Here is a 25,851-nt window from a genome sequence, read left to right on the forward strand (position 1 = left end):
CATTATTTTTGCATTATGTACTGCCTGATTGGTGCATTTCGAATTGCCCGATTCTTGCATTGCGAACTGCATAGCATTGCATCAGGACTGCATTAGATCATCGAGAATTGCTCTTTAATACTGCAAGAACCTACAAGTGCTTGCTGGCCTAAGAATCGGCAAGGTGAAATATTAGAAATACGCATAAGTTGGATTTTTATCGTTTGGTCTCATCGTATCTTTTCTTTATAAACATATTATTGGTTTTATGAGACTTGTGTGGTGTCCGTTTGTGGTGTTATCACTGTGTAAATACAGATCTGAACACATGCTTTAGTTTTAAATAATCCACCCACACTTGCGCGTTTTACCACAAAAACTCAAACACTTATGAATAACCTTTAGCTCCTCGGAGGCAGCGAAATCCAACCACTAACTTGTGGGGGGATTCGGAGTCCAGTGCCAAATTTGTATATTTGAAAACCCTGCAGGGCAATGAGGCTTTTAGTTTATAAGTCCATGTTTTACATAGGACCTACACATGCTTAATAGAGTTCACCAGACCAGAACATGTATTTAATCACAATGCTTCATGCTCCCCATACCACCGGACCTCATCCAATCTAATACACATAAAGCAAAACAGGCAGCAAAGAAAAATTTATTAAAATATTCAAGCTCAATCAAAAACATTAAGTTCAATTTAGATGTCGGCTCATCAATTTTCAATAGTACAATTACATGTACATAATTTTACCAATGTATGAATTGAAGTAATTCTCATTCACAAATCTCACTGTCTGACAAAAATGTACCATAGCAAACTTCATACAACCGTAATGACAACAACTTGTCGTGAAAGACAAAGGAAACTAGGTGTAGAAGTCCAAACTTGATTGTGGTAAACACCAACCTTTTAATGTCATAAAATCCACATGGGAACTTTTATTGCACAAAAAGGTAGAAATTGACACAGAAACACAGCAAATCCCTGCAAAACTGATAAAATAAAAATAAACCCTGTGTGAAAATATTTTCAATGTACTCTCCGTAATGAAGTAAATGTACGAAAACGCACACATGTAAATTACTAGCAATATTGAAAATACACGCTGATCTAAATCAATAGGTTAGACTTGGTAAGCACACCGTATAATTCAGAAAAGTGGAGTTGGCCATAAACCTAGATAAATCTTATTTTGTGGCCAAATGTGTAGGTACCGGAACGTTAATTCAAGTACTGCCTTTTGAAGCCAAGAACAGCAATTAAAATGTATAACATTGAGAGAATAACCCCATAAACACACTTTTGCTGCTGGGTAGTTAAAGCAGCATAGTAGCATTGGGATGCAACGTCTGTTGTTTATAGGTTACAGCAATTTAATTATTACGACATATATGGTTTAAAGCATTTAATATTGGGGTGCCAAATAATCATGGGACTAGCTATACAATTACTTATGATGCACTTACATTTCACGTATCCTTGGTGCACACTTGTCTCTTCTCAAAGGACTTCTCTACTAGATGATGGTTGATGGGATAGTACCCTCTACCGTACCATGTTCCCTTGTTGAGTCTTCACTGGGTGGGAAGGTGACGATTAGGAAGACGTTTATCTACAGTGACTTTTGCTCTCTTTTTATCCCTTACAGGTTCGAGCAAAAGTATGGAAATAGTACTATCTGCTAATCACTGGCAAGAGGATTTTTACCCCTTGACCCTCACATGTGTCAACTCAGAATAGCTTATATTCATTCCACTTTCTTATGATGGATGATGCCACTCAGTGACATAACTTTCCTCCCAGATGCCCCACTCTCTAAGAGGAGCAGTACCCTTTATTTGTAAAGATTATGTCCTGGTTTCCAGTGTTGTGAGATATCAACTTCAAACTTCAGATCAATAATTCCTTTATTAATTAGCAGGTACAATGTGATATGGTCTGCATTTGGATAATTACTTACTTATTAGTGAAGATCTAGGCACACTATCAACTTCCACATTGTTCTAATATTCTGATATACCCATATGTTTTTGCATACAACCTTCCCTTAGTTGCATGCATACTGAGTGTACACTCTGTAATCCCTTCTCATAAAGGTTAGTTAATGTCGAACTGTGCTAACCAAGCTACCGGGAATTTCAATTTTGAGAACCGATCTCTCGTACACGTTATCTTTAATAGAATCAGTCAAATACTGCTGGAATGACGGAGGTCTCATTGAGACGCAGTTGCATTCTACTTGCAATGTTCATGCTCAGCAGAACTAAGATCCCTCACAGTGACATTATACATTCATCGGCCCTTTCATAGCCAGGGGTAGCATGTGACATTCAATGAAACTTAAAATTACTCTGAATTTGAACAAATGTGATTGGGAAAGATAATCCATTTCTAATGTAATTCAGATTTTGCATGATATACTTTACAAATGGGTGAGAGAGACATTTGTCAAAATGATGTTATTCACTTAGAGCACAGCTCCTCCCTCTTCATTTTTCCGATTTTGCAGCTACAGCAATACACAGCTCACAGGCCACTTGCTACCAGCTGTCAAATTTCAAGGATGTTTACGCCCTCAATGCCTCCTCCCACACATACTTCACTCTATATCCTTTTGCTCCTCTGTGGTAAGCAAATAGATTCTATGATAAGAAAAGGTTAACATTATATGTTTTTGTTTCCAACTTGCTTTCACAGAAATGTTCACAAATCAATAACTTGTATTAAACTCTACTATAGCTAGGTTTGATCTGGAATGGAGGCACATTCTGGGTAGCAATTGTCGAATTGTCCCTGGATAAATTAGTATAATCTAGCTAAAAGGCCAGCATATATTTTTGAGCGAAAACAGACAGATAGAGAGAGATAGATACTTTATTGCATGATTGATTAAAATCCTTACCATTTTAAAACCTTAAAACAATGTAAATAAAAATCTGTAATTCATCACTTTCGGTCATGCTCCTTTGCCAAGGTGCTTAGAGACCCATGTGATTCCATTGAGGTGCCACTTGCTACATTGGACCCTTTTTCTACCCCTAGTGAGTCCATAGTGAGTGAAGACATCTGATCTCTACCCCCAATGCCCACGCAGCAACTTACTCTTATCTTCTTATTTCTGGAGCGAGACAGACAAGGGCTGCTGTACAGTCTTCTTGGCTCAACCCGATGTTTAAAGATCTCAAAATATTTTAAAGTCGTTCAGTTAGTTCTGCGTCTTCCCCCTTTAAACAGGATTCCACTGCTTTATTACAAGTGCATATACTTAGAGCCCCAAATATTGGGGCAGACAATATTCCCTCACATCTTGTAGTACTATAGAGTTGCACACAAAGTGCATTATTGCTTCTGGCGCTGTGCTACAAAATCTGCATGTTTGATCAATGTCACCATTCAGCCAACCCTACCAGTGTACTCTTAATGGGATTAAACCAAACCTTAACCACATTAGTTGTCTTTTTAGTTCCACTGCAAGCGGTTGCTTTAGATATCGTGGTATTTCAGCGGGTCATATAGTTTTAGGCCTAGATTTGCACACGATTTCTTTCTAAACTCTTTTAGATCCAACTCTAAGGCTATTATTCTTACTTGTTTTGTTAAAAAGTTTGCAATTTGCTTACTTGTCAGGTTAATCAACCACATTGCTTTTAATTCTAATTCCAAAAGAGTGAAATATGGGAGATGAACCTGATAAGTAAGCAAGTAACAAAACAAGAAAGATTAGGATCCTTAGAGTTGGATCTAAAAAAGCTTGGGAGCAATAAAGGCTCCCATCTGCTCTGGTGTAGAGCACATTTTACTATGGCCACATTCTTGTAGACATAGTAAAAGTGGTCTTCCACCTGTTACATGCCATATAGCAGATACTACTTTTAAATACAGTAGAAAAAAGACTAACAAATGCTCTATACCATGTAGAAGATAGGCATTTCTTTTAGACTAGTGGGCCAGTTGTATCAAAATACCAATCAGAAAAAGTGGCTGCAATTTGTGGCTATTATCTCATTTTGTGAACCGACTCGTACTAATATGTTGGTTTGCAAATTCCTTTTCGGAGTGGGCCTCAGTACGACCTACTATGAATAGTCATTAGACAGTTCATAAATTGCAACTTACTCTGAATAGCCACAACCACTGAGATGGTGGTTCACAAGGGTCAGCAGACCTCCACCCCTATGTTTGCTTCGGAAAAAGTTTTAATTTCTCAAATGTGTATGTGAGACTTTGGTTATGGTCCTCTGGACCACTGCTTGCTCCCCCTGAAGAATGCTCCCCAATTCATAAAGGGGAAATGGTCCAAAGATGGCTTATTGCTTTTTTCACACAAGTGACCACCCCAACTTGGAAGTCAGTAACTTTTCAATGATTTGTAAACAGAATTCCAGTTTCAAACCATTAATACATGTGGTACCAATTCATAATTTGGAACGTTGGGATTCAGTATCCAGTCTCAATCCCATTTAATAAGCCGGTAAAACTTTAAACGACTCCTAAAGTGAGTTTTGTACATGAGGAAATAACATTTTTGCAGATGCAAACTCTGATTCGGAGTGTTTGGGACCACAAAACGTTTAGCGCATCTGGCCCAATGGCCGTTATAAGATTTCTTGCTAGACTGGAGCGGTTGGTCTGGGGACAATATAAGCAAACGTATTTTGCAGTCTGCGCACCATTGAACGGCATTAAAAATAAAAATGAAAACTCACAACACTGCCTTGCATGGCACTTCACTGAAACTCAGACACAAAGTTTTTCTAAAGTTTATTCCATTTGGCAAATTTGAAATCTGCTGAAAATTTGAGTGGTTAGGAGTGAGGAGACTGGCCAAGATAATATACCCAGGCGCAGAGGTTTGTTCAGAGTGTTTCAAACAATGTTGGGGCAGGTTGGTCAAGAAGGACCAAACATTTACCATCTCTCAAAGCACCTTCACATAATGGATATTTAGTTGAAAGTTTAACTAAGAAGTGCTACTGAAAACTCCTTAATATAACATGTCCACAGGATATATTTAATAGGTTCTCTTGCACCCATCAACAATGAGACCAAAAAGAGGCAAAGGAATGGGAGCCTGCTTCATGCAAAGAGAGGAAATAGGCCCTGGTTCTAATTAAGGACTTCAAAAACAGCCTAATTGACATTGCCCTGGTACCTTCAGCTGTAATACAGATGCACAATGTATGCAATTAGCACAGGACTATAAATAAGGCCACACTCTTTTTTTCATTATCTAAACCAATAAGGTTATATATTTTATCAAATGTACATGCACTGAAAATAAAAATGTAATAATGTCGTTTTATCTTATTTTGAAGGTGGGATAATAGTTCACCTTTCTCTATATGGCAGAAAGGTGTCAGTCAAGCATTGTAAACTGACTCACATCTCCCCTTCCCGAACAAATGTACACATACATCAGTTGCCGCTATCCATAAAGCACTCTTTCGAAGCACAAAAAGTTCAAACTTCCGATGGGAGAGGAAGAGCTGGCAAATAATTTACTTAATACAATGAACAGTAAAGATAAATATTTCTTAGCTCCCGCCTCCGTGCTCAGTGCAGTCCTCCTGCGGTGCTATGTTGTTGACATTTAGCTGACAGACAGGGACTGCATGCCATCTAAGGTGAGAACCCACAGCGGGGAGGTGAGAAAACAGAAGCTTGGAGTGTTTCTCTCGATCATTTTAATTGACTTTGTAGCCTGAACCTGACTGCAGTGTTTCTTTAATCCTTAGCAAATTATCTCGGTTTTCAAAATGTGTAAAGCTTTCAAATCAGCATCATATTGCACACAGAGTTATATAGAATAAAAGAAAATCCTTTAACTTAGTTTTCAGCCATATAAAAAGCCAGATATCTTGTGTGACCCTCCAAAACACAGATTAGTGCTTTCAACTGGAACACACATTTTGCACTATATAATATATATATATACACACACATACATACATACATATGCATACATACATACACATACTCAAAAATACTCTTGCTGCCCAACTGGCAAGTTATAATGCATGGCTGATATTACAATCTTTGCTGGGGCCCCCAGTGACCACCTTCTCCACGGATTCCCTCACGAGTACCCTCTAACAGTGCCCATCATCAGTCCATAGATATTTCATGTGTTTTATAGAGCTACACATACCAGTGTAGGGCATCCGAGCACTTTACATCAAACACTCATTATGACAAGACAATGAATCAACCTGTGTAAATCAGTGTAGAAGAAATGTTACACAAGACAATGAGGAATACAAGGCGTAGGAGTCTTATATCGTCCATCCGGGTGGGCAGTATATTTTAAGAGTGTTTGGTCTGAAGAAGCACAAACGCAGGATTTAAAACATAATACAGTGGTTGGGGTTGGCTTTACTAACGAACAAATCTTTGTAACAAAAGCAGTAACCCACTGAGCTATATACATAAAATACTATTCAGCGATGTTAATGTTATATTTCTTTGAAGCACGCTCATTAATGCAGCTGAAAAGCTGTAAGAATCCCTATGTGACACACACACTGATTGAGACATTTCAAGTAATAACAAATTAATGTGCAACGTGTATATATTAAAGAGACATGAGAAAAAACGATGCGAAATAAACATGGGAAACTTAGCTACTGCATCATAAAAGCATGCATATGATTGTAGAATGGATGTCATCATATTCATTTGAATAATATATGTTTACATTTCATTAATCAGCCTTGGCAAAATTATTTCAACATTTAATACAACGGTAAAGGGATGTACTCTTGTGTTATAATGTTCTTAACCATCCTATGGAAATAGAATTGTGTGAAAAATTAATTAAATCAAAAATGATTTAGATAACTTTGTGTGTGTTACTGAGAATTTCTGTTCTGAAATCCTTCTTCTGCATATGTGAAACTGTGCACCAAATGAGAAAAATAAAAAGTGGTGCTACACAGTCACATTGAGTGTAAGTCTCATAAAAACTTTAGACATTCATCTTCATGTATGTGCTAATATGGAAAACTTGTAAAGAGATAAATATTTTATAATTTGATATAATTTTACATGTTGGTACTTTGAAATTGTAGTAAAATAGCAGTTACATGAAATTTTGCTACAGAATTTTTAACATCCCTGAATGCTTATAGGTTGAAATGGTCCATTAGAATATTGCTTTACATCTCTGACATGTATATTTCACTACTTACATCCTGTATATTCTTAAACTGACTATAGTCTAGGCCTGCATTTTACTATTCTGTATTCTTATACCCTTGAGAAGCTTTATCAAATTTATATTGTGAAAATAAACTGTTGCTTCCTAGAAGGAGTTCTCACTCGCTCAGAACTTTTTGCAACAAAATTTGATACTTTGGAAATATCTGCTATCTGAAACTGTCCTCCTGAACTCATTCTCATGCCTGCTGCTAAAGGATCATAGTTTGGAGGTTTATGTGCACCAGATAGCCTACAAATTACGTGATCAGTACCACCTCTTTCTACAATATGTTTCTTCCTTTATACCGCATGACAATCATCTTAAATGAACTGACCAATGGATGGAGTGGTTTGACACGATGAGGTGACCAAGGAGCTGTCATCAAGGAACTAGAAGACTATATTATAGATTGATCTGATGAATTAAAAGAGGGATTTGGTTGGATGGGATACGGCACGGTTGTTTCGGTCAGATGGATTCAAGAGAGAGTGCTTTTGGCTTTCCTGCAACTCTTTCCGTTTATGCTCATCCCTTACAGACTCTGCTCACTCCCGCCATTTGGACTGATGCATGCGCTTCATGTGCCATTCTTGGCAGTGGCGTAGCTAGTTATAAACATGAACTTAATATTCATGAAACTCTGTATCGGATATCTGGATATTGGATCGCCTATATCCAACAGCTCAGTGGCACAAAACAAGATCCATCATAAGATCAAGCGAGTCAAAATAAAAAGATCAGATATGAGAAAGAAGGGCCCTGTTTCTACTGGAACAAGCCTCTGCACTATTTTATTGCATGGCAAAACTGCCACTAGATCTTAATCAAGTTTTTCACCCGCAGATACATCAATCACCTAAGTTATCCAGACGTTTTTGTTGTTGCCTGAAAATTTGTGGGACTCACAAGGAACTCTGGCAGGTGCTTCTGATCCTATAAGATATTCCAAACCGTCCATAGTGCCCCCCATGCTCGGCGTCCCGTGCTATGGCACTGGTCGCACCACTCTAAAGATGACCCTGTTACAAAGGATGGCAGTGTACAGGTATATATACACACCTCTAAACGGACTACTATACCTCCTACTATACTTTTGCCATATAGTAGATATCCTATTCATGAATGTTGATATACCATTCCTCTTATGCATACCGCTAAACCACCTTCTTCAAAATTTGTAATTCTGAACTCCTGAAGTTCTGGTAGTAGCACCTCTTGGTAGACATGTTGCCCCCACTCCAACTAGTAATGCTGTAACTGTTGAACCTGCAACCTATCCATACACTGAAGTGCTCATTCTGAGTTGCATGGAGTGATATCCCCGCAAGAGATACTACTCGCCACGATTGTGAATTCTGCCTGCTAAAAGCAGGAGGAAACTGTACACAGATAAATGACCTAGAATGATTGAACAGCATGCATGAGCGTGCACTATCATCCAAGAACATGCATGTTTCCCCAATTCCAGACCCGAAACCTGGAATCGCTGCAGCTGTGGTGGGGTTACGGCCAGTCTTCATAACTCTGGCCCTAGTATCTTCCCCTCTGCTTACTGACCATCTCGTAATGAGGACCCGAGCGGTTTAACAAACCTTGGACTAGCAAAGTGTTACCTTCGTATTGAAGTGTAATAATGCCATAAAACTGGTCCAATCATTTCCATTTGCAAAACAGCTCTGTATTCGTCCATTACTGCTTGGCCATGCCCTGCTAGCTGTACTGCAGTAACGCATTTGGTTTTTATGTTTTCTGTTCAAGTAAAGCGCTCTGAAGGTCACTGTGCCTATGGTGGCACTACTGAAAACCCTACATAAATTGCATTTATGTTAAAAAGCGTAGTGCTCCCTGTTACGCGCATCTCAACGGAATGTGCAGTCTCAACTACTGCAATGGCATTACATTACAAAGGTCTCCCCTATGGCCCAGTTTCATCAGTTCTAAATTCGCCAGTGTTCACACCAGTAATAACATTAATATTGCTCAGATATATTCAGATTTAAGTGCAATAGAATTTCAACAAAAATCACATTGCGTGTTTAACAAAACTGTGACATCGATGCTTTTGTTGTTTTTATTTTACAGGGCTACCAAATATTGCCCTAACATTCACCAGGTAACCTCGTCAAGTGTACATTTTCATATCCATGGATGTGGAAAATAGTAGACACCAACCATTTCACAAAACAACATATAAATGGGATATTCCATTCGACTTTGTTTTTGTAGAAAGAATGGCTATCTTATCTAGGATTACCAGCGCCAACACACCAACACAGACCAAGACACAAACAACCTATCTAAAACAAATATGCTTCCAATAGTTTCCTGGACTTTACTTCAGACTGTTCCAGTTTCAGGGACATAGGTGTGATAAACTCCATTAAAAAAGTGAGAGTCTAGCAGTGGCGGATCGCAGAGGGAGTGCTGCGGGCGGTGGAGGGGGTAGTGGACTCGGACATACGACGTAACGGAGTAAAGTAAGTAAATAAATAGAATGGAAATTTGTATAGCGCAGACTGTCACCCTACGGGTATCCTGGCGCTTCAATTTAAATAAAACAATTTACAATTGACCTTGCACGCGCTGCATCGCCGAGTTGGCGAAGCAGCACGCGCCCGGTAAATGGTTTTATTTATTTAGTGACTTTACTCCGTTAGGTCGTATGTCCGAGTCCACTACCCCCCCACCCCACAGCACTCCCTCTGCGAGCCGCCACAGGAGTCTAGTACAATAAAGCGCTGCGTGGTTCTGGCCCAAAAAATGCTTTCCAGGCTCTTATTACCAACTACTTACACAGGAACCTGAGGTCATCCACTCAAAGCAAACTAGCTGTACATGCAAAAAATTAATTTACCTTTGGAGGAATACTGCTCTGCCTGTAAAGTGTAAGATTTTGGAATCCAAACCCATAATACATGTTCCTTACAAGAGGTTTCAGAATCATTGAAAATGGTTGACGGTCCCTTATGGAAAACCGCCCCCTAACTAAATAAGCCTCAAGAAACGTTCTTGTAATGTAGCCTTTGCTCACCTTTTGGGAATGAGCACCTATTTTAATTGTTCTGAATCTGGCCCGCAGCAAGAGTAAGAAGGAAGAAGACACAACTACCGAAAGGGAAAAGAAGGGATGAGAAGAACCTACAACCCGGAGCTCAAGAGACTGTGTGCATACCATGGTGGAAGAAAGCAGCATGTGTTGGAATCAAAACTAGGTCGCCTTAGTGCACCGCAACCCTGGCATCCTGCAGCACCGGTGGCAGGCTCATAAGAAGCACTTTGGGGCCCTTCGCTTATTATTTATTAATACACCTTAAGGACTGTGTGAGGCTACGGTGTCAGCAGGCTTTGGAGGATCCGTAGGTCAAGACCTGCTTTTGTGTCCACTGCTCACAAGCTAGCTTGGGATTTGAAGCAGTTAAATGGGTAGACTCTGGAGGATCCACAGGTCCAGGATTCAAACAGACTCAGAGGTTTAAGAGAGTAAAGGAGCACTGATAGGTCCAGGAGGTAGAGGAAGACCACATATCCAATAGGCTGAAAAGTGACAGGTAGGTAGGCATGGACGAAGTAAAAACACCATGACCATCAGTGCTTAATTTGTAAAATATTAAGTGCCAGGGATCTGACCAGGAGGCCACTGCAGCTTGCACCATCCATCACCCCTATCATCGCTGCCAAAACACGTACTAACCATCTCTCTCGCATGTAAATGCGACAGTTCAGATTATTTCAGGTCTCCAAAGCTAAAGGAATGTCTGGGGAGGCAGTTATTAGTAATTTTTTAATGTATTTTGTTTCCCTAAACAGCGCTTATACTTCTCCCCTCTAAATTACATGAGCAGCGCCACCTTGTGGCAGACTGCCCTAAGTGTGGTGTTGACAATTAGGTGCCGGTGCCGAGCACCGGAAACCAATTAAGTGCCGGTGCTCAGCACCGGAAAGCTCCCTGCTCAAATTAAGCACTGATGACCGTGAAGTTGAGCAGAGTTGTGGAACTTCATACTCTGCAAAGATGTGTAAAGACACTTAGATTCACCCTGAACACCACCCTCATGGATCACACCTGGAAAAAACAAAAATAGATGTCCTGGTACCAGCTCTCTCTCTTTTGAAGAAAGTCAACCAATTTTATCCAGAAAGGGACTTCAGAACTGCTATTCAAGCCGCCTTACTCTAACATCTGGATGGTGGTTCTGTCCTAATCCATCCATGGTCACCCACACTCCACACTGGCACCCCTTAGGTCTATCCCACATGGTGCTACATCTCTTATTCAAGACCTGAAGAAATGTCATCACATCACCCTCGCCCGGATGGAACTCTATTGGCTCCTTTACAGGCCCTCACCATCTTCAAAACAAGCTGCATCTGAAATGTAGCAGGGAAACACGATAGCTTTAACTTGGTAACGTCATTGTCTCCCTATTCCCCACTGTGGCAGTTTCCACACTGGGACTTCTGGCAAACGATAAACGAGATGTATCCATCAATGCTGCAACAAAGGTAAATGGTTACTGAATGGCATGCGCGCAGCAATACATAAAGTGCTTAATTTGAGCCTGTGGTTTCCTCTGCTTGGTACTGGCACCTAGGCTCTTAACACCGGTGCTATGTGACAGTCTGCCACATGGTGGCGCTGTCTGCCAAATTTGGATATGAGCACAACTACAACTGTTTATTATTTAATATACATTATCAGTAATATGTGCCACCCAAGCCTTTCTTATAGCTGTGGGTGCCTTGAATAGAATGAATTGTCACACTTTTAGGAGTATGATAGTTAGTAGTTGTGTTGGTACTGCAATTGGCATCGCTGGCAGGGGCAAATGGTGGTGCAAACTGCCACGTGCTCCTGACGAGGGCCCTGGCACTTATTGTTTTACAAATGTAATGCTGAATACATAGCGTCTGACACATTCCCCTTCAGTGCAGGTTCCCTACCTAGCTCCTGAATTGTGACCTTTTTCCAAAGCTAGGGATTTTTTATTTTTTTTCAACAGTGCGAAGTTACAATGCATAGAACATCACAACGTTGCCCATGCCTAGCTGGCAGGTCTGATGAAGGAAAGGTGGACCAGTAACTAGGGTAGCTTGAATGTGAAGATCAAAATAGGGGTTATAAGAGGGCGCGGCTAGGTGGTTACCTTTAAATTCTCAAACTTATAAGAGGAGATAGGTGTGAAGATTGTCGAGGTATTAGTTTGCTGGTTACAGGCGGTTTGTAAGATGACACTCCAAGCCTAGTAATGTTTGTGAGCTCAGATGTGCCACATTAAAAGTGACTTTTGTACACTACCTCGGGGTCCATGTTCTGTAGCGTCTTCCCTCCCGTGATTTGCTACAAAAGAGGAAACGGGACAGGGCAGAGATCTGCATGCATATTCAACATCCAGCAGGGGTCAAAGTTCAGCCAATCTTAGACACAGAAGGTTGGAATTATAGCATGCTCCGTTTACCAACCGGATACACGACACGAGTTTTCACAGCTGAATGTGGGAGCAAGGCAGGCTGCGGCTGGAAAAAAAGGCAGAAACAAAAGGGACCTTGTTGGGGGAACTGGAGAGGGCCATTAAACAAGGACAGGGCGCCTCTTCCCTGCTCTGTCCTAGACAGACAGAAATATACAGGCTTCCACAGCACACTGTCCTGGGAGTGAGCGTCCTGTGACTGGACAGGGCAACTCTTGGGAGCAGGGGCGTCCTACTCTTTACTAAACAACCCCTGGCAGCAGGGGCGGCTGGTGGGGCCCAGAAATGGGTGGGTCTCTCTCCGGGAATCCCCTCTCAGCACCTGCTGTTCATCGCCTCCAACTCCCAGCTGAACGGTGCCTGCAAGAATAGGGAGTGGTCACGAGCCTGCACATCTGTCAGAGGGGAGGGGGCGGTCTGGAAACACGCCCAAAGTACTGGGAATGGCAGGCCGAAACCAAGAATGTGTCTGTGGGCTAGCTGTATCAGCAGGCGTAGCTTCCCGTACTATAGCTCAGCCGTTTAACGGGTTCCTTGGGTGATTCCAATGTTTTATATTCTGGCTCAAAATGGATCTGTTGGCTCCGTTGCTGGAGGAACAAGTATTCTAATCTCAGCTCCAATATTTGGCCAAAACATTGTGTGATTCTGGGCAAAACACTCTATATCACGGCCCCTCAAGTTGTAAATAGTTGTAATGCAAATACAACATAAACTGCAGTGTGTCCAGTACTGCCCCACCCAACTCTATGCTCCCACCAACCCATCCTGGTTTCTGCAGCCTGCTCAACCAAACACAGTTCTTCTTGTAAATACAGCACGCTACCGCTACACTAAAACACTCAAAAATAATGTTCTCTCCATTGGATATAGATTTACACTAAGTCACAAACCTAATATATTCTAAAAATCGTAGCTGCACACGTTCAAGTTCACATCATTTTGAGGGGGGTCCTTATTCTGGTAATTCAGTTACTACAGTAGTAGTGACATTTTACGTTTTTCATTGTTTTTAGATCTTTATTTCCACTTCTGTCTGCAGGATGTGGAAGCATTCACGACTACAGTCAGACTGCTCAGGAACAAGGACGCAACTTGAAACAATACATCCTTCTTATGATGTTAAAACCAGCTGACGGGTCCTTCTCAAGGGAAATTGATTTGTAATGAACTAGGACATACCATTGTCCAACAAAAAGGCGATCCTGGCGGAGGAATACTACACAAATAATCCCTCCGCTGGATCACCATTCCACCACATAAATCTCCAAACAAGGGATACCACCAAATCTCCAAACCTGTGCTGGCGCTTCGCCATACAACCTGTACACATATCTGACTAAAACGGACAGACAAGTCAGGAACCTTACAGTACACAATCCGTTGACCGGAAGTAAAGTTCAGTAACGACATTTATGTCAATGCAGCTGATAAATAACCGCATCGCATGAGTGACACAAGTAACCAGTCTGGCCTTTTTGGTAAGCAGCAAATTGCATTCTGGGATTTGTAGTTTTGGTCTTCACATTGTAAACACTGGCTGAATATCTCAGCATGCAGAAATGATACCCTGTTCAAAGGGAAGGGTTGGCTGATGGCTTCACTCGCGCAGGGGGTCCAATGCCAGCCGGGTCAGCGCACCCCAGAACACGTTACAACACTGCCTTGGATTACACTAATCTCTGATAATAAAGAACCCCCTGCAAAAGGGGTTGTGTGAGGGCATCAAATGTGTCTAGGTATAACAGTGCATTGGGTTGTCACTAGCGAAACGACTTTCGACGCAGGTGATTGTCAACACACCGGAGAGAACTTCAATCGTGTAAGTGTGTGGGGAACAAGAGAGAGGTTTTGCAATGTCATCATATACATAATAGGAGAATATACATATACCAGAGGACTCTTGAGAAAATAACAATCTGAAGTAAAGAAGAACTACATTTAAGTGGCTTCACAAATACACAAAAACACTGTCATGTGTGGAGGCGGTTTGCACAACTGCAGCAAGAGATACACAGCTTCAAGCACTGTGAGTCGGCGTGTGTACCAACAAGGTGCTATCAGACCCTGCCCCGTCCGAAACGAGCCCCTTAAGTGCATGCACGACCCACGCCCACTACTCACCCTCGCCCCCCAGCTGCATGCTGCTGTGAGTTCCAGTCATGCCGCTCCTTCCTGTCTGAATCTGCTGCTGCTGCGGCTCTGGCTCCCGTCCTGATCCCAAAAAAGGAAGAGGAAACCGCTCGCCTGGCTGCCTTTTCCTCTCTTTCCAGGCGCACTTCCCCATTAGATGAGGCTGCAATGGGGAGAGCGCATGCCACGGAGGGCTAGGCTGTGCTGGCGGGTTGCGTTTCGGTGCACGACAGTACAGCAGCAGCTTGTGCCTCCGGCTCCCAGTCCACGCTCTCGCGCCCGGCTCCCACCGCTGCTTACAGACCCATCAGCAGCACAGGGCAGACAGCGAGCTTCTGAGGCGCGCGCGGCCGGCGGCGCGTGCCGGGCGGACTGGGAGCCCGGGAGCGGGCGCGTGCAGGGGGTGGGGAGCGCGAGCGGAGGCATTTGTAGAGCTGCTGCTGCCGCTGGTTAACTGACGGTCCGGTCAGTTGGAAGCGGGCCGTTAAGCTGTAAAAAGTAGCTTTCACCACACACCAACACAATATTATTGCAACATTTTTTTTAAAGGATTACAGGAACCCTATCACCACTTCTAAGTGAGATTGGGCAGATTCTTTAACATCGTAGCGAATTGCAAAATGGAAATAGCACCTTCTGTAGATATCATTAGGAGCACTAATTTGGCATCTCTATACATTTAATAACTTGAGTCATAGAAATCTCTCGAGAAATAAATTGAGGACGAGAGATGTATTGTCGGTGCATATATGCATACATTTTGTTCAGCGGGCTATCAGTGCGTGTTTTAATTAGAGCTCGACTTAGAAAACCGTTCTTTCTAATGCGTTTTTGGGGGATTTGAAAGGGGGCAAGGGAGGGGGCGTAACGGGGTGGTGTTACTCAGCCAAAAGGCCCTGCTGTTTTAAAGGCCCTTCGTCATCCTTCTAACATCTTGACAATTATCATAAAGACATTATCGCTTTTAATGTACATTTTGATTCATTTGTAAGTTTTCATTGAGATTTGAGCACTTATTCGGTTCAAAGCTATCGCTACTTATAAAACACAGCTCATTTCATTTTAAGGTGTTATTGTAAATTTTCCATGTCACGGCGGGCGCCGTGTTTCTTCGCAACCTGAGTTAATGTGGCACTTTATTTCAACTGTATACTTAATGGAACAATTCTATTTATTAAAGCCCTTAGAGCTTGACAACTGTATACTTTAAAGTTAACCTCCTAGAGTTTCATTCACCTTCTCCTCAGTTGTGTAATGCTACAGAGAGCCCATCTACTCATATCTTTGTGTGCAAATACAATAACAGAGGCATTAAAATACATATTTTAAATGTGAGTGCACTTATTGATTGTGGAACTATGTGCAATCATTCATCCAAGCTTAAGAAATACTCGCTTTAAGACCAGGCCATTTCATTTATCAGGCTATTCTGCTGCTAGTCACATGAGATGGGCAATATCTAATTTGATAATATTTTAACTCTCCATTTTGTGTTTATTGTGTGATGCATTTGTTAATACGCAACAACAATGAATTGTTTGGGAAACTAAAAGAGTATAATACCATCCTCATTAATGTCAATGCTCTTTTTACTCGCATGATCCAAAGTTACCACCAGTTGCCTAACTCTTTCCAGTGCTGAGAAGTGAAAGCAGGATGGTCCTGGTGACTTCAATTCAGATATATCATGAATACCATTTCTTTGCTGACTGCCAGATAGATTTGATACTGTATACCAAGATTTATTCTATTTAATATATGCATTTTAAAGTACATTTTGAAAGGTGCTTTGATAATAATTTGTGAAAAGGGTTCATTTGGCCTTCAATTCTCCCAGTGGGGGCATCTATTTCCTTAGCTGTCAAGATATTAATGAACTAAGACACTACATTGTTTATAGAAAATTAAATGTTATTTCCACAAATGCCATACCCCTAGCTGTTGATTCACTAAGTGCTTGATAAAATGAAATAAGTATTTTATATACCAAACTAAATTTTGGAGGGTCATTTTATTTTAAATAATTTGAGCAAGAGATGGGAATAAAACAAGGTTTAAAACCTAGTTTGGTAATTATGAGGCCTGGAGTAATTTCAAATATGTCAACATTACTCTTTGATGCAGAATTACCAACAATTACGCAATTATGCCTGCTTGTGTTATTAACAGTAATTTGGGAGGAGGATTAATAGAAACAATGGATTTAGAGCGCACGAGCAGCTGCTCGGACTACTGTTCATGTTGTTTTGCATTTTTGCTATTTTCTTAGAGAAAAATGCACCCCCGCGGTCTAAGATTTCCCAGAAGCAGTGGATTGCTGTATCCAGCATCTACTCATTGCTAAGCGCTGGCTGGTTTCTGATGCCAATAACGCCATCCATGAATCAGTATTGTAATTTGCAATTTATTATGCTTTTATTGCTTGGAGGCTCTATTTGCAGAATGGTCAACATTCTCTTACTATGTCTGACCATAACAATCTTGTTTTTTTCAAAGGAGAAAGATGCAGCAATCAGAAACCAAATTAAACACATCATTTCTCTTCAAGATTCAATTTCACCATTCATTGTACATTTGAACTGCAAAAGGTTCCTGTTTGCTTTTTCTCAATAGCATAAGTGGAAGCATCTCAAGCAGTATAAGCACTGGATCATTGACTTGTTTCCACAGCGGAATATGGAATTATGAGACACTTCAAACGAGTACGATTTTACGCTAATTGGCCACGGTTAAATTACTTCGTGGTGTAATGAAAAATTACTTTTTGAGGTCAGGCATATCTAATTTTAACACAAGACTGTCATTATGTGCCACATGCAGAAATCTGGTGAAATTAGTCAAAACTCGTACGACTGCTTGTGAGATCGTGTCAAAGATCTCAGAGCTCATCTTGGGATCAGCCCTATTTAAAATGTACCCACATTTCTCAAACACATTTTGCCGTAAGACATCCCATGGGAGATGCACTGAACTTGTCTCTGTTCCAAAGGTTTATGAATTCCTGATCTGGGGGCTTCTTGAGTTTTCAGAAGGGCCTTGGCTGCGCCTCAAAACAGCTGGTTCTCCTAGACCTTCATCTCAAGAACTGCTAAAACCAAAGCACAGAAGGTCAGTTTGTGCACAGCTTGGCTAAACGAGGCGCCCTCTAAGACCTGCTACAAGTCAAGTAAAGGAGTCCGCACACATAACTGGAACTATACACACAGGGTCTAAGAAATGTATGCAAAAAACAAGCAAGTTTCTTTTTTGCTTCATCACCTGTTTGATAACAATTCTCTTGATGATTTTCAGTTAATTATTGGCAAAAGAGCAGATAGACATACACTCTATGCAGATGGACATTATCACTGTGCTAATGTGAAACCTCTCCAATGTTCATTCTGCTTCAAGACAAGCAACACTTCTCTGAGGGAATGCTAATCTCTGAATTGATCAAACCTTAATGCCATTACCCTGTAACTCACCATTTAGGTCTCCCTACTATGTACTCCAAACTATATTGCATCTGTATTCTTTGCATGATGGACCATCCATGGGTTAGGAAGTCCTGCCCTCTTCTGCTTGAATGTTTACTCTGAGTGACAGTTTTTGCTTGGAAGTAAACTCTAGAACTATCAGCCTCCCACACGTCAGTGCTTGACAGAATGAATCTGCGAAGTCAGGGTTGGAAAAATACTCATATATAGAAAGTTGAATTGTTCTATTCGTATTTTAAGTGAAGTTCAGTACAATGGCCTCATCCAGCTGGTCTCTCCAACAACCCTCACTCTTTCATCTTCCTTCTAGAACCTCTGCTAGTTCTACATTCCCTCTGACATAACTATAATGACAGCGACTGGATGCCACCCAATCCTATCCTAAAAACTGTTGTATATTTCTTTATCATATCAGACAGAACTAGTTTGATGAGCTCCTTTGATTATATAGATAGCACAAACTATAGCCTTGATGAAGTCCAAATGTTATAGGACAAAACATATGTCGGCTGCTCACTGAAACCATTCTGTCTTTGGAAAAAAAAAAATTGATTAAAGTTCTTAGACTTTTCTGGCTGAACAACTTGTAGCATTTGATGAAATATTTTTCTGCCTTATTTGCACTCTATTGTGTGCTCCATCAACTATATTTCTTTGAATTGCTCCTATCTCTAATGGGATTGGCCTACAAAATGATGAGCTAGATCGGCCAGCCATACCATTTGAACGATATGGTATTAATCATCTAGTAACACCAACCCACAGACCTGTGCTCATGTTTCTAGGTTAGAAATTGTATTTGCTTTGTTTTTTCTTCTTTGGAAAAAACACTGCTTCTCAAATGTCGCACGTCACAAGAGATGCTATCAGATGTGACAGCCAGATCTGTGCCCTTGTAAATGTAAATTGATATGTAAATTGATACTTGTATAGCGCACTACTCACCCGCAAGGGTCTCAAGGCGCTTATATGAATACCGCTGTGGAACCCATCCTGGCTTTCCCTGTGAGGCGTCCACTCCTGGGCACCCCCAAGGTGGAGGCCAGGCATCCTTAGCGTTGTGGGGGCCATTGTGGAGATTAAGCAAGCTATTGCCCAGAGTTGCAGAGTGGGACTCCATGATTGGAATAGGCACAGAGGCGAGAATTATCAGGTCCGTGGAATTTTTTGAGCCCAAGACCCGCTGAGGCGGGGAATTGAACCCTGGTCCCAGGCTAGACCTCCGTATCAGGGTCTGCCGCTCTAATCATTGAGCCACACTTCTCCACCCTTGTGAATATATATTATTATGATTCCTGCTGAGTTGGCTATTCAGGGGCTCAGTATCACTTCCAAAAATAGGTTTAGTCTAGATTGATGGTCACAAGCTCACAAGGTCTGATAATGTTTGGATCATACAGTGCCGGATGCCCTATGTAGTCGAAAGTTTGGACCCCCCATGCAAATTATCTCCTAATACCCAAATCACCGGATTTGTTTTCAAACTGACAGCTGCCAGAATATGAGCTTTTAAGAGACACACTGTTAAGTGAATCTGATGTCTCTAGTTTATGTACTTTAAGTTATTAATGGGTACATTACATTAATACAGTATTTTCTCTATAGAGTCGTTAATTGAAAGTTCCTTTGAGTTGATTCGTTTTTTTCTATCTTTTGGAAACAATATTTAGGAAAGCTTGATTGTAATTTTCTTTCAAGATTTATTTTGATCCATTGTTGCGGGGCTCCTAAAATGAGTGGGACCCATATACCGGTTCCTACTTTGCCTATTTAGTAATCCAGAACTGGGATCATATCTCATGAGAATTTAGCGGTAGTCACCATACTACTGCAGAAGAGAATGTTGGTCAAACAGAAATTAAGCAGCATATGATTTACAGAAAGTTCCCCACCCCCCCCCCAAAAAAAATCAGCCTTTGCATGTGAAATATGATAGGTTATAGTTTGAGAAACATGAGGTTTGTATTCCTGATGTTTCATACCAGTAATTATTATTACAATGAAACATGTCACAGTTCTTTCCAGTACCTCTAGACAACCGTAGTGAAAAGCAGTCAGATTATTCTTGGTTTATGCCTACAAATCAAAGCGCATTCTTTGATGTATATCTTTTGACACACACGTTTTGGTCTTCCAGTGCCGCACAGAAGCAAGCAGCCTCTGTAAGGCAAGCCTGGCTCAACTGTGTCCGGTCTCCAGAGCTCATTCTGGGCCCGCAGGTTCTCTGCCCAGCATGACAGGTACACGCTTCGGGAGCAGGAAGTAACCACTATGCCGCTTGGCGCAGCCACACAGATCGCATATCGCACATCCTCACTCTCCAGCTAGGACTGCCTCCAGCCCTCCATTGGCCCGACATACACTAAACCGGCTCATAAGTGGCTGGACCACATGGTCTGGTGTGGCCATATTTATTTCCGGTGCATTAGGTAGTTTCTTCCATAGCACCAAGCTTAATTTAAAGTTTTCAACATGCTTTTAATGAACTTTTATTCATATATTTTTAATGCTTATGGAGGGCGGTGGGGGCAAACTCCACTACACGGCGGAAACAGAGTTTTTTGCTGAACTTCGCGTTCACAAGCGGAGTCGCAAAATTTCGTAAACTCTGTCGTCCGTCCTCAAAGCAGAGTTAACTGCCCACTCTTAATTCTGAGTCACTCATAAAGAGGCACAGACATTTCTCCCTTCTGGTATATACAACAGCTGCTGTACTTGAACTGAGTAAACACCTTGGAGTCTAACCTCCAATAAGGCCCAGATTGGATTTTTAAATGCATTATTAATTTTAATTGCTCATTAAAAAATTGTAAGAATGTGAATTATTAATTGGGGTCAATGGTGGTCCACAACAATTAATAAAGTCACTAACCTGTTAGGTCCAGGCAAAGGTTTGGCGTTCCACACCAAGAGAAGTCTTATTGTTGGCCGAACACTTTTCATACCTTTGCCTGGTTAGGATTTCTTCATTCCCCTCTCAAAGCCAGATAGCCATTGGACGAGGGCATGCTGAAGCCATTTGTTTTGGAACAAAAGTTCATAGTGGGAAAAGTTTAAATTTCACACAAGAGAAGTCTTCTTGTTGGCCGAACACTTTTCATACCTTTGCCCGATCAGGATTTCTTTGTCCTGACTTAGACTCTTTTTTTTTGGAGCTTCGAATCCTCCAGTTGGGCAAGGCTGCAAGCTCCATCCAAGAAGGTCAAACCAAAGTTGGATAGGCTTAAACAAGAGTCTACTCAACTGGCTTTCTGAGCGGCGAAAAGATCCAAGATGGATCAACTTGATTTTCTATCCCAACGAGGTCGCACCTTGAGCGGATTGACTTGAGTGTTTTGCCCCGGTCATTCGAAGGTCTGGAAGTCCCACTTTTTCATATATTGTTGAAGTCTAGATAGACACAGCCAAGGGTCAGAATGACACTTAGGGGTCTGTTGTCTGGTGGTACTCTGGGACTATCTTATTCCCTCCCTTTCTTCAACGATTTAGTACATATATATGGTACACCGATTTATTTTCTTTGAATCGACATAGAAAAGTTCTGGGACATTTCTTGTTTGGCGCAGGGTGAGGATGGTCTTCTAATCTCTTTGCTGGCCTTGGGTATAGTTCCTCCTTCTTCTTTATCACTTCTCTCTTTTGTGTTGTGGCACTCGAGAAGGATAGGTGAGAGAGAACAAAAAACAAGGTTTTAGGCTACTGCCTTTTTATAATAAAAAAAAAGGGGGGGTTATGTGCACCTTCACCAGTGTCCCTATGTGCAAGGTGGCTACGTGAGGGAGACTATTTTTGTGCAAGCGGTGATGTGCTTCTTATGCCTGCCCACCAGCCCCTTAAAGAAAAAAGACGTGCAGCGGGCACTTGCCTGAGTCTGGTGAGATCCTGCCTCCTCAGTTCCCATTGGAGTGCCGGTCTCGCTCGCGGTATTTAAAGGGCTCTCTTCGGTATTTGTTCTCTCCTCTGGGTCCAGGACTTCAGGAACGTTCTCCCCACTGGGACGCCTTCCGTCGGCCTCCTCTTGGTCTGGGACTTTGGAAACACGCTCCGTTTTTCCTTTCTCGCCTTCTTCCGTGTTTTTGCTTTCTGGCTTTCTAGTCTAGTTGATAGGAGGGGTTTCCTTGCGTTGATTGCGGACGACTAGACTGCTGCCTCTACTTCCTGCTTGGGGCGAGAGCCGCGGCCCTGTTGGAATTCTCGCCGCTCTCTCTTCCGAGTAGAGATTGATCGGGTGCCTCGTCACATTGCCTTCCCCCTAGGAATGGACGTATGGGCCATTCCATGTTGGGACAGCGCAACAGGAAGTCCACGTTGGTCTGTAGCTTCCCAGGGATATGCATAGTACTGAAGGAAAATGGCTGTAAGGCAAGAAACCAACGGAGTATTTTAGGATTGGAATCTTTGTGGAGAGAGAGCCAGGTAAGGGGGGCATGGCCAGTCAGCAGGAGAAAGTGGCGACCTAAGAGATAATATTGTAGGGCCTCCCTTGCCCATTTAATAGCTAAACATTCCTTCTCTACAGTAGCGTAACCCATCTCTCGAGGGAAAAGTTTTCTGCTTAGGTAAAGAACTGGATGGAGATCCCCCTTTTGGTCTGGTTGGGAAAGGATGGCGCCCAGACCCCTTCCTGATGCATCGGTTTGGAGAACAAAGGTTCTGTTAAAATCAGGACAGGCAAGTACGGGGTTACGACAAAGAGAGGTTTTGAGTTTGCAGAGACTATTCTCCTGGGCTTCGGACCACTGGAATTTCTTAGTTGAACTCGATTTGGTGAGTAGGTCGGTCAGGGGGCTCGCTATTTCAAAAAAATATGGTATGATATATATATATAATAATCAACCAGTCCTAGGAAGGAACGGATTTCCGTACGTGTAGTGGGTTGGGGTATATGGGAGATGGCTCTGACTTTGCTTATTTGGGGTCTAATTTTCCCAGCCTGAATGTCGTAACCCAAGTATTCAATATGGTTAGCCCCAAACGTTGTTTTCTTGGGATTGATAGTAAGACCTGCCTGTTGTAAGGCGTTCAGGATATTTTCCAAGTGTACCAAGTGGGTTTTCCAGTCCGGGCTGTGGACCACAATGTCGTCCAAGTACACGGCGTAGGATTGGTGGGGAGATAGAACTATGTCCATGAGTCTTTGAAAAGTGGCTGGGGCTCCATGAAGACCAAAGGGGAGTACTTTAAACTGGAATAGGCCAAAGGAAGTTGAAAAGGCGGTTTTATCACGGGCGTCAGGTGCTAGTGGAATCTGCCAGTACCCCTTTGTAAGATCTATGGTGGACATGATCTTGGCGTCCCCCCAACCTTTCAATAAGCTCATTGACTAGTGGCATAGGATATGAATCGAATTTGGATGCTGCATTTAGCTGACGAAAATCGATGCAGAATCTTATACTCCCGTCTGGTTTGGGTACTAACACGATTGGGGACGACCAAGTGCTATTTGACGGTTCAGTAATATCCGCTTTTCTCATGGTTTTTATTTCCTGTTCTACGGCTTTTCTTCTAGCGGCTGGGATGCGATATGGTTTTAATTTAATCGGCTGGGGTGTGTTAGTGATGATGTTGTGTTCGACTAGGGTTGTTCTTCCAGGCGTCCCAGATATGACGGAAGGGAAAGAATCACATAAGGCTTGTAATTGTTTTTGTTGTTCTTTGGTGGTTTGGGGACCCCAGTTGCGTTGTGGCCTTTCTACAGGTGGAAGTAGGGACACCACCAGTGGTTTGGTTAGGGCAACGTGCTGTATGTGTATATCTTTCGATGGGGATTCTGGAACAGGGCCTTCCCATGCTTTTAATAAATTGACGTGATAGATTTGACTTGCCTTATTTTTATGTGGTACAGCTATACGGTATGTAACCGGAGTGACTCTGTTTAATACGGGATGTTGCCAGTAGTTTCTTCTCTGAGGTGGGCAACAGAATCAAAACTTGGTCTCCTACAGCAAATTCTCTTAGTGTGGTGCCTTTATCATACCAGCGTTTTTGTTGGGCCTGGGCTTTTTTCCATGTTTCTATGGACTTCTTCCCATAGATTCGTTAGGGTGTCTCTAAGAGAAGTGCTATACTGGAGTAAGGGTTTTCCGTCGTTCTTTTCCTCCATCCATTGTTCTGCTGCCATCTCTAGGAGAGTGCGGGGTTTTCTTCCAAATACTAATTTAAAGGGGGAAAAGCCGGTTGACTTTTGTTCGTGGGATCTGATAGCGAACAAAACCAGGGGTAATTGCCTGTCCCAATCTCTCCCGGCCTTGTCCACACTCTTTCTTAGCATCGTTTTGATGGTTCGGTTGTACCTTTCTACTAGGCCGTTCGTCTGAGGGTGATAGACAGCTGTTCTAATCTGTTTTATCTTCAATATGTCACATACTTGTTTCATTAGACGTGACATGAAGGGAATGCCCTGGTCGGTTAGGAGTTCATGGGGGAAGCCCACGTGGGAAAAGAAAGTGATCATTGCTTGGGCTACAGTCGTGGTGGTGGCAGTGGTTAAGGGAAACGCTTCCGGGTATCGGGTAGCATAGTCCACCATGACCAATATATGTGTGTGTCCTCTAGCAGAAGGGGGAAGGGGTCCAATTAGATCCATCCCTACTCTAAGGGAACGTCAATGATTGGGAGGGGACGTAGTGGGGTGCGCGGTATGGAGGGTGGATTGACTAATTGGCATCTGACACAAGAGGCACAGAATCAAGCCACCTCTTGGTATATCCCTGGCCAGTAGAATTTTTCAAGCAAGTATTTAAGGGTATGCTCCTTCCCATAATGTCCACCCCCAGTTTGACTATGTGCCAGAGAGAGAGCCTGTTCGTGGAAGACTTTGGGGACCAACAATTGTTTCCTGACTTGGTTGTTCTCCCTAGTTATCCTATATAGAAGACCCCGTTTTATACAAAAATAAGGGTCTACCTTTTCTGGTTCTTCTTCTTGTACCTGGTTCCAGGCATGTTGTAGGGTTGTATCGTCCCTCTGGTCTGCACAGAAGTCACGGGTGGGCATTTGGGACGTATCTGTAGAGGTAAGGACAGGTTTTGGTAAAACATGGTAGACCTGGTTATATAGCGTTTTTGCGGCTCTTTTTCTCGGCGCGTTTTTATTTTCCTTTCATCAGGTTTCTGTATGTTGTCATCTGAGAAAGGAGCGGTTTCTAGCCATTCTGTCAAGGAAGAGGAAGGGATAAGAGACTGAAGGTATTCATGGAACCTAGGAAGATCGGTTCTCAGGAGAACCTTTTCAGGTAGAGAAGGAATAATCCCAACTTTCCTCAGCTGGGAGTCCCTATCTACGTCTAACAAAACTTCCGCTAAGGGATAGAGCTTTTTTTCCACATGGACACATGTGACCTGTAGATACTCGCCTTCAATAATCTGGGAAGCAGGTATGAGTTCTCTAGAAACGACAGTATGATGACAGCCTGTGTCGAGTAACGCTAACACTGGTTTTCCATTTAGGTGTATTTGTTTCATATATGTCACAGAGGGACTTCCTGTGGTATATACCCTTCCCTTTGAGTAACCTACTTCCATGGGCTCTGGAGATGAGGTGCGCGTTGGGCAATTTCTGGCTATATGCTCCCACTCTGCACAGTGGAAG

General features: G+C 42.2%; 1 protein-coding gene across 1 annotated transcript in view; it reads right to left on the reverse strand.

Moving 5' to 3' along the window:
- FGD3 (FYVE, RhoGEF and PH domain containing 3) overlaps positions 1-15,086 on the reverse strand; it is a 555,238-nt gene extending 540,152 nt beyond the window's left edge. Inside the window, exon 1 of the mRNA XM_085624596.1 lies at positions 14,777-15,086. Within this exon, the coding sequence (XP_085480722.1) occupies positions 14,777-14,939 (163 nt within the window). The 5' untranslated portion in view covers positions 14,940-15,086. The remainder of the gene's footprint in view (positions 1-14,776) is intronic.
- Positions 15,087-25,851: the final 10,765 nt, after the last annotated feature.

This window comes from Triturus cristatus, chromosome 9 (genome assembly GCF_964204655.1).
Source record: "Triturus cristatus chromosome 9, aTriCri1.1, whole genome shotgun sequence".
Taxonomy (NCBI): Eukaryota; Metazoa; Chordata; class Amphibia; order Caudata; family Salamandridae; genus Triturus; species Triturus cristatus.